The sequence below is a fragment of the Solanum stenotomum genome, chromosome 8, assembly GCF_019186545.1.
Source record: "Solanum stenotomum isolate F172 chromosome 8, ASM1918654v1, whole genome shotgun sequence".
Classification (NCBI taxonomy): domain Eukaryota; kingdom Viridiplantae; phylum Streptophyta; class Magnoliopsida; order Solanales; family Solanaceae; genus Solanum; species Solanum stenotomum.
The window spans coordinates 8,156,982-8,169,579 of record NC_064289.1 but is presented as its reverse complement, the minus strand read 5'-3'; the positions used below and the strand labels follow the sequence as shown (position 1 = coordinate 8,169,579).

The 12,598-nt window shown below is 31.1% G+C and overlaps 1 protein-coding gene across 1 annotated transcript; it reads left to right on the top strand.

Moving 5' to 3' along the window:
- Positions 1-1,049: 1,049 nt before the first annotated feature.
- On the top strand, positions 1,050-2,123 carry LOC125873410 (uncharacterized). The gene has a single exon (XM_049554346.1). It carries the CDS (start codon positions 1,249-1,251, stop codon positions 1,984-1,986), a length of 738 nt encoding a protein of 245 aa, XP_049410303.1. The 5' UTR covers positions 1,050-1,248; the 3' UTR covers positions 1,987-2,123.
- The last annotated feature ends 10,475 nt before the right edge of the window (positions 2,124-12,598 follow it).

Genomic DNA, 12,598 nt, shown 5'->3' with positions numbered 1-12,598 from the left:
CCTTTTTTCTAACAAATACTATTGGAGTATTAAATTTCTAGAATGCCATGCCGCCCACGAATACGGCTCAGTTGTTTCATCACATCACACCGTTTGAGAGTCGGGCCATACTTTGACAAATTAAATTGGTTTTAATTTAAATATACACAAAATTTTAAAAACGTTTTTGTAAAATATTACGTGCTTAAACTAAAGATACGACCAAAATATCATTTGACTTTTATGACTTAAATAAATATACTATGTAACATGTTAATTTTTTTTAATAAAAAAAGTGACACTTAAAAGATATTTACGAGATATATAGATGATGTAAACAAATAGTTTTATGATTAAAATCATTAAACTTCTTTTAAATGTATAAAACCGTTGAATGAGTTATTTAGTTGTTAGTTGAAGTAATGTAGCTATTAATAATGTAAATAATTATTTTACTTTTTTAATATTTACTAGATATCTATATTACGAGATAAAAATTTGGTTCTTTACCTAATATGACCAACTTTTCCATTATTGAAGTTGAAGTTAATATTGAGTTTTATTTCTTTTTCATGTGCGAATTCTATATATCAACTAAAATATCATCAAACATAAATAGTACTAATCATCCTGAATTTTTTTTNATTTGGTTCTTTACCTAATATGACCAACTTTTCCATTATTGAAGTTGAAGTTAATATTGAGTTTTATTTCTTTTTCATGTGCGAATTCTATATATCAACTAAAATATCATCAAACATAAATAGCACTAATCATCCTGATTTTTTTTTAATAGTATATAAAAAAATCAAACGACACCTAAATTATTAAGGGACCGGCCCTTGTTTTGTTTGACAAAAGACAATCCATTCGCCCGCCCATAAAAAAATATCAATAACCAAGCTATTGTGAACCACTATAATCCAAGAGATTTGACAACAGACCCACGACACGTCTTTAAACGGCATCCAATCGAGAAAAAAAAGGTATGGAGAGGACAATGGAAAACGTCATTGTAGATGTAAGAATAAGGAAGCATTCAAGTTGAACGTCCACCTCATATCTCCTCCTAATTTCCCGCCCATCATTTCTTCTTAAAATATCATCACCTAAATAATCCCTCCTACTCACTTCTCTCCACTATATAAATTCTGAAACTCCTTCATTTCCTCTATCAAGCATCTCAACTTTTTTACTCTCTACACTTTATAATATTTATCCCTCAACTTAGTTCATCTTCATAAGATCTTTTGATCTATTAGATACATAATGAAAGAGTATATACTACTTAAAAAAAACGGTAACAAGCGAACCCGAGAGGATTCGGGTTTGGACTCAGTGTTCGACTCGAAGCGAGTCCATATTGAGGCAACTGCAGGTTCGAGCTCGGTTGAGTTGAACCGAGTTGAACTGGAATTAGAGGTGAATTCTTATGACTCGTCCAAGTCGAATCAGGAAGGTCATGTCAGTTCGCCGGATTGTGATGAATGTGATACAGACGTAGACGTAGATTCGCCTGAGGCTAAGCAGATTAGAGAAGATATTCTGGATATACTTGATGAGCCAGAAACAGTGGGCGATGGTGTACCAGAAAATCAGGACCTTGACTCTGTAATCAAGAGTTTTGAAGAAGAGATCCTTCATCGTTCAACTCTGCCATCTCCTCATACCTTAATTGACCTAACGTTGTCAGATTCCGGCGAATCTCAATCGGATCTCGGCTACCTTCTAGAAGCTTCGGACGATGAGCTTGGCCTCCCGCCCAGCTTTTCCCCCGAAAACCATATTGATTCCGAATCGAGATTGGAAAATACGATTGGATTTGAAAACGAATTACTGAGATATGACTCATTCGACTTGGGGATGCTTGCCGGGATCATGGACGGTGATAATTACGGCAGTGAAAATGACGGTGATTTTGTCACAGAGGGCGGATTATTCGATTATGCAGATCCGTCAAATTTTTCAGAGTTGTCACTGCTGCCGGAGTCCCTACCGGCTTTGTAGACATAGGTGTGTCGCGGCGGCCTGTTTCACCTTTCCGGTCGAAATCTAATAGCTTTAGAATATTAGTTTGCTGTTTGTACATTTTAAAAAGATTGTAAAAGGAATAGCGATGCTAAATATTAGTATAAGTTGCTATTTTTTTTTAATACAAAGTCGTTATATACAATAAATATAATGTTTTGTCAACTTCAACGGTTAAATATTGGTACAAAACATTTCATTCAACAATCATGATAAAAAAGAAAATAAAATTGTTAACTTAAAAGATTATGTAATCAACTAAGCACATATCAGTAATTGATTCCAACTGTGTACCATTTCAGGTGTTTATGGTTATTGTTTGTATTGTATAAAAGATTTACTAGCTAACTATATATATATGTTTGTTCTTTTGATACTAATGTTAAAATGAATTTTGTTATCGAATCAGTTGATTTTACTATTTTATTGCTAAAATTAAGGGCATCCCAATAAAATTAGTGGCCTAAAATCAAATTATAATAAGAGGTCTTAAATATATAACACGCATAAAAATACTACTATTAATTTTGAATTCCATTTTTTTGATTCACTTGTTTTTAGTACATATTCTTAAAGATATGAAGCATATAATTTTACATAATAATATTAATATTTATAAGAATAAGAACTAGTATTAGTTAATAAGAGGTTAGATATTTGTTTGCAATACATGGTGTTGGATGTTGATATAAAAACTTTATTTATTAATATAAAGATTTCAGTTGTTTAATTTAAGTTCTAAAATTAATATTCTTGATAACAAATATTAAGTAAGTTTTCTTTATTTTTATTTAATATTTTTATAATGTTCAATATTGTTTCAAGTGAAATTAAAATCATAAAATTCACTATTAATTTTTTTTTGGAGGCATCAAAATTTTGTGGGGCCTAAAGCAAATATTTTACTAGCTTTACCCTTGAGTTATCTCAGGCTAGAAAAACACTCTGTGAAGGGCATTGGGATGACAACTGATCTTACTTTCGGATTTTATCCTATCACTATTGGGCTTATAACATTGGGAAGTATGTTTGAAAGTTAAAATTATTTTCCGTCAAGTTTCTCATTAATTTTGTCTATTAGCAAGCGATTGTCCTAATTAGAGTAAGCTAAAATATTGGAGACTTATTATGTCGTAAGGGAGTTGTTGCGTCTTTTTTTTTTTTGTCAAAAGCTTTTACAAAAATATTATTTAAAAAATGATATGAATATTAAATCTTGTACTCCATTGCTTTTAGGTATATACTTGTCAAGCAACCATGTTTATGAAAAGGGTTATACTATTATCAAATTGGTGTCTTTTATAAATCAAGTTAAGCCTGCCAATCTCCTTTTGAGAGTCTAAGTGATTAATTTTCTAAACTGAGTAAAAAATTTCGAGTTTATTATGAATTTTATAATACCATATGGTCGTATTAAAGTTAAATGAACTCACGAAGATTCCTTAAGAACTTTAAGATTTTATTGAATATCCTTAGGTTTAAGTTACCTTTCTAGAGTCGGATTAAGTGTTCATATTTATTCTTAATTCCTATGAGGTTTTATTAGACTTTACATGTTATACAGAATTAAGTGATTACAAGTTTATGAGAATAAAAGTATGAAAGAGTCAAAATTGGCTAACTTCTTGTTATGACATATTATGTGCATTAAGAATTCATATCATAAAATGTTATGCATTCATTCCGAGCTATAATCGGAGGGAAGGAAACCTATTTTCTCAAAAGAATATATATATTGTACAGATGACCACATGTTGGAAAATATGATATTAGTTAGCTATCGAAACATACCGTCATTGCTAGCATTTTGTTGGATATTTCATGCATTTGCATCTATACATACATATTCACGACATGTAATTATTTGAGCATACCATGCATAGTTGATAATATGAGGTCATATGTCAGTCATGTAAGCTATCAAAGTTTTAGTTTCAGATAGTATCTCTATTACCTTTTTTATTGCATCTATTTATGATTTCACTTTCCGTCTTATATACTAATAATTTTCATTTGTACTGGCGTTCCATTGCTTGGGACGCTGCATTTCGTGTTGCAGGTTCACAGTGGTCTTGATCGACCTTTGCATTAGGGGTGATGTCTCAGCTGAGAATTGATAAGCTTCATTCTTTGTGAAGTTGTTGCTTGCCTATAGGTTTTGCACAGTTGAATTTTGTATATAATTATTGGTATCATTAGGGACCTTTTCTCAACCATTTGTTGTAATATTTACAGAGACTAGTACTTTGTTGGGTCTTCTCAGCTTTAATTCATAGCCTTATCAGCTTATTATATATATGAGTTCGATTCCAGCCTTATTAACTTGCTAGTTCTTTATCAGTGGCTTGTCAGCCCTTTTATTATGTTGCTGATATTGTTGTGACCTCGCTGGTCTAGTTATCTTGTTTTAGCAGTTAACTATAATGGCCTTGTCAGCCCTCATTGTCCTTCTTTTCATTAATGTTTATGTGGCTAGCTTGGTCAAATAATGCACTGAGTGCCCGTTGCGCCTCCCCTAGTTTGTAGTGTGACATTTTTTTCCTTTCTAGAAAATTTCTATACTAAACAGTATATATAAAACAATAACGACATACTCAAGCGTGATCTTAATTATAGGTGAGATTTAGAATGTAGAGTACATGCAAATTTTATCTCTACTTCGTGAAGGTAGAGAGAAAGACTCACGATTTAAGTAATGCATATCAAAGCCAGTAAAAAGGAAAATATATATAGAGAATTAAAGAGATAGTAAATAATAAGAAAAATAGTACGTAATATTCAAAGAAAAAGAAACTTTTAGGAAAGTGACACAATGTACAATTAACTTTCTATTTTAATATGTGATCTCGACACCCGTTTATCTATGTCCTCATAAGTTGAAGATGCACTATATAATATGTCTAGTCATTTGATAAATTGCAGAATCTAAACTATATTCTTCACATACAAGATGCATAAATTAGATGCCCCATTAGAGAGAAAAATCCAACTTCATTACATTTCCTTTTGAATGGTCAGAATATTCTGTATTGTGTTGTTCTTCTACATTACAAATGCACTCATTATATATGAAGTGCACCGACTTATCTTTTGTAACTAACTCATGTGCAACACGTGCTCTGCCTAACAAATTTCATAACAAATAATCAGTTGGTTTATTTAACTAATTGTAAGTAAGACTTAATATGTGACTTCTTGTTTCTTTATCTATTGAATCTCAATACTCCCCTTCAAACTGGTGGTTGAAACACATCTAACACATCAAGCTTAGACAATAAGAATTCATGTTGTCCTGTGCCAAACCCCTTTCTCAATATATCAGCTAACTGCATGTTGGAACATACAAATTGAGGATCTATAAATCCAACTTTATTTTGCCTCTAATGAAGTGACAATCAATTTTAATATGCTTCGTCCTCTCATGAAATATGGGATTTCCTGCAATCTGAATGGACGACTTACTATCAGAATATAGTTTAATAGAGACTGATATAGGCACATTCAACTCGTGCAACAACCCTGAGAGTCAAATCAATTCTGAAACCACTGCTGCCATGCTCCGATACTCAGCTTCAACAGAGCTTCTACTCACAGTTTGTTATTTTTTGGACTTCGAATAAATCAAAGACCCCCATAATTTTATCATATAACTAGTTAAATATCTACTGGTGTTTGGGAAAAGAGGCCCAGTATGAGTCACAATACCCTATCAAGTCTGTAATTTCACCCTTTTTAAAAAAAAAAACACCAAAGCCATGAGACTTTTTGATATATCGCACAATTCTAAGGGTTGCATCCCAATGTGAAACCCTGGAATGTTGCATGAATTGTCTTAGAGTTTGAACTTTAAATGTTATGTCTGGCCTTGTTATTGTTAGGTAAATCAGTTTCCCTATTAATTTATGATATGTTATAACATCAACCAACTCATGATCAGAACTGTTTCCTATGTTGTGATCAAAAGTCAGACTAGTGAACTTATGATTGAATTCAACAGGAGTACTGATTGGTTTTACACCACTAAGATGTGTGTCTGCAATGAGTTGTAGTGCATATTTTCTTTGGTTTAGCAGGATTCCATCACTTCTATACCCTAAAAAATATCTCAGTTTTCCCATATCTTTCATCTTGAAGTGTTGATGTAAGGTAGACTTAGCTTCAACAATCATCTTAGAGTTTGAGCTAGTAATCAACAAGTTATCAACATATACCAGAAGCACTACAATATCACCCCATGCTTCCGGGTGAACAAAGAATAGTCATAAGAATTTTGACTATATCCAGCTTCTAGTAAAGCATTAGCGAATTTAATGTTCCACTGCCTAGAGGCTTGCTTCAAACCATATAGAGACTTTTGTAACTTGCACACTTAGTTGTTCCTTATTCTGTGAAATCCAAGAGGCAAGTTCATATAAATATCCTCATGCAGATCACCCTGCAGAACTCACATCCATTTGACATATGTCCCAGCCGTAGGAAGCAACTTAACTGATAACTAGCCTAATTGTTGCCATTTTTGCAACTGGAGAGAAAGTCGTAGTCTAGTCCTTCCCTTTGAGTGTACCCTTTAGCCACTAGCCTGGCTTTGAATTTGTCCACTGTACCATCAGACTTGTACTTGATTTTATATAGTCATTTTGAGCCAACGTATTATCTTCCAAGGCCTTGATTTCATTCTGCATAGCCGATATCTATCTGGCATCATGTGAGGCTTCTTTGAATGTTTGAGGTTCAAGTAAAGCTGAAAAAAATTGGACATAAGCCTGATAATTTTTGGACAAATGGGCATAGCATACATGGTCAGTGATGGAATAAAGACTAGATTTAGGTGATACAATATAATCTTTGATCCAGATGGGAGGCTTGGATGTCCTGCTAGTCCATCTAGGTGCAGAAGGAATAACCAGTTATAAATCTTGAGATAGTGTTGCAGGTGCCATTCCATCTTCAACAAGATGCTCAGGATGTGTCTCTTGATGTAAAGTTTCAAGAGCCATAGTATCTTCAGTAACTTGTTTCAATGTCTCTGCAGCAAGAGGAGAATCATCAGAAGATAACTTTGAAACTTCTGGTGATATCTTTGATTGTGCAACATCTGAAGGTATTGCATCTGAGGTGTGATCTGATAAAACACATGCATTTTGTAAAAAAAAGGGGGTCTTGGGATTGGTCACCTTTAAAAGGAAAAATATGTTCTCTGAAGGTCACATCCTTACTAATGAATATATTTTTGGACTCCAAGTCATATAATTTGTATCATTTTTGTCTGGAAGAGTATTCAATGAAGACAAACTTCTTGGCTCTTGCTGTAAATTTATCTCTTTTAGGCAATGCAGTGGCAAAACATAGGCAACTATACACCTTTAAGTGATCAAGATTAGGAGCCCTTTGATACATCATTTCATAGGGAGATTTCCCATTTAACAGAACAATAGGCAATCTATTTATGAAATAAACAACAGTCAATACACATGTACCCCAAAATCTATTATGTATATGTGATTGTATCTTTAAAGCTCTATGTATCTCTAAAATGTGTGTGCTTTCTTTCAACAGCACTATTTTGTTGAGGTGTATATGGACAACTACTTTGATGAACTATTCCATGATCAATCAACAAGTCAAAACTCAGTATCATTATCTGATCTCACTACTACTACTTCTTTCTTAGATTGCAACAACATGATCCAAGTGAACTTACTATAATCATCTACAATAGTCAAGAAATAGTATTTTCTATCATATGTAAGATGTTTATGAGGACCCCATACATCTAGATGAATCAATTCAAATAGACTTGTAGACATAGAAGTACTAACTGGAAATTTCAACCTATATTGTTTAGCTAATGGACAAACCATGCACTCTTGAAGTATAACATCATCTACCTTATGCTTTAAAGTCTTCATAACTCCTACAGGCGATGTCCTAGCCTTAGATTCCACAGTCTATGATTATCTTCAGCCTTGACAACAACTCCAAAGGTTGGTGTTGTGTGATTCTTTAGGATGTAAATTCCATCAACTTCTCTACCTATCCCAGTCACATTCCCATTGGAGAGCTTCTGCAATACACACTGATTTGAATAGAAGGACATCATACAATTGAAATCCATGGTGAGTTTGGAGACTGACAACAAATTGAATTTAAAATCCCCCACATGCAGTACATTTTTCAAACAATGATTTCCTAGAATCATTGTGTCTCCAATGTGTTCTATTTGGATTTTATTTCCTGCAGGGACTTGTACCTTATTGATCCTAGAATTATCTACTAATGTTAGCTCATTCAAAAGTGCTTCACAACATGTTACATGATGTGAAGCTCCTGAATCAATTATCCATTCTACAGCAAGACAACTATCACTTCTTACAACATTCATACCTGTTTGTGCATTGGCCTTGCAACTACATGTTGATTTTTATTTTTGTTATTCCTTATATTTACTCTAATAAAAATACTTCACGAATCTCATATAAATCCCCCCAGCGGCCTGTAATCAAACTAATGGGCCCTGATGAGTATGGTAAGTCAAGCCCATGTTAGATCTTCTTTCATTTCTTCAACAAAATTAATCACTAGTGCTATTATTATCTTTTACAAAATTGTTGAAAAGTGTATATATATATATATATATATTCAAGGTTTCACGAAAAATTTATCCGAAACTCATATCACCAAAATATTCATGAGTGTTACACATGAAAAAACTAAGAAAATGACCTAATTCATGTAAAGTTACCCTAAATGCCCAACTCCATACGGAGGATTCCGTAAGGTTTTCACGAAAAATTCGCCCGAAAGCAATATATTACTGAAATATTCATGGGCATTCACACACAAGAAATCACAAAAATCGCTTAATTCCTATAATTCCCCCTAAATACCCAAATCTAAAAATAGTGAGACTGAACGTATTGCTCCATCAGTTTATGAAGAGTTTCGTAAACATTTTGTTGACGCCCAATTTTAACCCTCCACGATATAAATTAATTTTCAAGCTTCTTTAGTTTCAAACGATTTGGAATAATTAGTTTTACAAAAAATTTCAAAATATTTTTTTCAAGTTTCAAAGTGATTTAGTCATTTTTATAAGTTTCACATAATAAATATATTTTATATAATTGTTTATATAATTAATAGATGTTTTGAATATTCAAAAATCATCTCGAAACGATTTTATTTAAGTTAAATATTTCATTAATTTAGTTTAGTTCAAACTATAGTTATAATTTTAAATTAATTATTTTAAAATTAAGTTAATTATTCTATTTCGTTAAGATTAAGAAGCTTGTTAGTTAATTATATTAATTCGTCCTATTTAAATTGTAGCCGAATTTACTAAATTTAATCAATTTAGCTACAACCTTAATTTCGAATGGCTAAATTGTTAATTCATTTATCCATTTCTTGAGCTTAAGTGCGAATATAACTAAATTTTTTTACTCACCCTAAACCCAATTTAAGATCGAGATTGGGCCATTTTCAATCAACCCACCAAACACACCAAAACTTGTAATTATTTTAGATTTTATGGCCCATTTATGTAGTTTTCCCAATCCCAAAAGACCCCACTTAGCAGCCCACCAAACAAGCCAAAACCGACCCGACCCATCCTTTTTCTCTTCAATATTCTAATGTGCTCAAGACCCTGCAACATACAACATTAGCTCCAACGGTCACAAAGAACCAGTTGTCCCTCGTCCATGGAAGAATTGAAATTCAAAAATTCCATAATTCTTATCCAATTTCCCCCCAAAAATTTGAACCCAAAAACCCCCTCTATAAAACCTCCCCACTTCTTCCAAAAGTTTTCTTTACAATCTTTTTCACCATAAAAGATTCATGAAATAACATCAGAAAATCAAAATGCTCTACATTTTCGACAACCACGAAAGTTTGAGTTGAAGTTTCATTGGATTTTATCTTCGTTGACTTCGAATGTTCTCGTTGGAAGAACTCACTAGTGGTGAAATAGTCTCCAGCAGCTCTAGTTCAAGTTTCCTGTCCAAAAAGAGCTAAATTCTTTTCTTAATTTTGTTCTATTTAATTCCTAGTTATTCTATGTAGGTTGTTTTTAAGTGTTCTTGGCTCTGTTTTAGTCCTTACTTTTAAGTCAGCTTCTTGATTGTCTCTGCTATTTTATATTGTGTTTCTTGTAGATTTCGTAAGTATCTGTTGATTACACTTTGTTGTAATTTGCTTTCTTGTTCGAGTTTGGTTGCTGTTTCATGGCGAGTATAAGGATTCATGTGGTTTAGCCTAGGTCTATGTATCATTAGTTTAGATTTGTGTTCTGTTAAGAACTTTCCTCAATCATGTTTTGAGCTTTATGTTTGTTTGAATTCATAGTCGTTTTTCACTTTTCTGTTCTAGTTCAACCTTTTCTTGTTGCTCGTTTAAACTAAAACTTGTTTCCGTTCTGATCTAAGGTCAATTTATTTCAAGACTCGTGGTTGTTTAAATCTCCTTTTTTGTAGTAGTCTAAGCTTTGTTTCTTTACTACTCGTTATAGGTTAGTATCTCATGATTGGCCTTCAACAAGATTTTCTCGTTCATATGCACTCTTTACGTGGTTAAGGAAATAATCAATGGTTCCGTTTTCTTTATAATGTATGATTATTAGGTTCTATAGTTTACAATTTGACAATATCATGATCTGCCACATTTAGTATCACGTGGTTGCATACATGAACTTCTTGTTGAATTATTTCGAAGATTATAGATTACATTTGTGAACACCTAATTTTTGACCAAAACATAAAGTTTTTACTCCCAATTTTAATACTTAAATATTATTATTTCAGTAGGGTTATATTTAAAATAAATGAAAAATAAATAAACTGAAAATTACAACAAATTATAAGCTCACTTTATGGTTATAGCTGTTTAATAAAGAAAGCTTGTGAATTTAATGTGTTTGTCTTAATCTTTCAACTTTTAACTAGTCTAGAAAAATAATAATAATCGTATATATTATTAAAAAAGTAGATAAAAAAACAAAATAAAATAAAAAGAAGAGTCCTAAAAATTTCAAATTACCTTACCCTTTATCCTAATTACCTTCAAACTTCCATAACTATTTTTTCCTAAAAATCCTCCCCCCATTAAGTTTTCTTTTTCTCTTTGCACGATTTTATTTTTATTTTATTTTTCTTCCTTCTTTCCCCACATGTTTTATACTTTTTTTTTTGTTTTTTGTTTTATTACTTATTCATTTATTTTATTTTTCTTCCTATATCTCAACCCTAAAATTCTCAACTAATTTTTAAATTAAATCCTATTCCCACTCCATCACGTTCCTTTTAATTAGCACCAGACTCACACCCAAAACTGTTATAAAAACACACGCTCAGTAAAGAAAAAATATACACACAGAAATACAGAGACACAGAAAAAGAAACGAGAGAAAAAAAATCACAGAGAGAAAAGATAACAAAAGTGAATTTTATTTTGATAATTAAGTCAGTGTTCAAGGTCTTTTTTTTTGCTCAAGGTTACGAATTCGTGGCTCTTTAAAGTTAATATTAGCCATTAACTTTGGAAATCAGTAGATCGTATATAGCAGTTGTTTTTGTGGTATCAATTTTCTCAGCGAGTTAACTCTAAATTCTTGCATGATTTAAATAGAATACTTGTACGAAAATTTGATTCCAATAATATGAAGTTCTTCGAATCACATGTTATTATTATGTAGTATCCGTTTGCGATGTATGTTGTGAATTATTTTGAGAATTTACGAATGCTTAGAAAAACGTAGTCGAAGACGTTTCTTGTTAAAAAAAAAAGAATAATATAAAATTAAAAATAAAAAATGTATCATACATTTTTTATTATTATTGTCTTATGCTTTTTTAGATGCAATTGATATTAAAATTAGTTTCATGATATTTAATTTTGAATAGATAATATTTCTTGGAGTTTAGTTTTCACTTAAGAAATTTTGTTGAAATTATTTGTAGACTTGTTAGCTTTTGATATAAATAAAAAACTCAATTAATTAATGATTCAGAAAAGCTATCTGGAATATGTTTTAGTCCTTTTATTTTTATTTTGATAAAAATAGTTTATCTTGATAATAAGCATAGGAAAACTATTACTTTAAGTGGAATTGTTAATTAAGAGGAGAAATAAATCTCATTTAGAAATTTAGTATTAAGAATAATAATATTATTATTATTATTTATAATAATAATAATAATAATAATAATAATAATAATAACAAAAATAAAGAGGAAATCTAATGATTTTTTTTTTCTTTTGAGAAAGTATAAAAAGAAAAGAAGAAAAATTTTAAAAAAATATATAAAAAGAAGAGCAATAACGTGAGTAAAAAAAAATGAAATAAAAAGGATTAAAAAGAGAGAAAACAAAAACATAACAAAAAAAAAAAGTAAGAAGAAGACAAACAGAATGTAAAAAAAAATATAAAAAATAAAGAAGAAAAGTAGAAAGAAACAGAACAAAAACTTAAAAAGAAAAAAAAAATTAAAAAAAAATAAAAATAAAATACGAAGAGAGAAACATAATGAAAAAGTAAAATATAAAATTAATAAAACAAAACGAAAAAAAAAAAAGTAAAGAAAAAAGA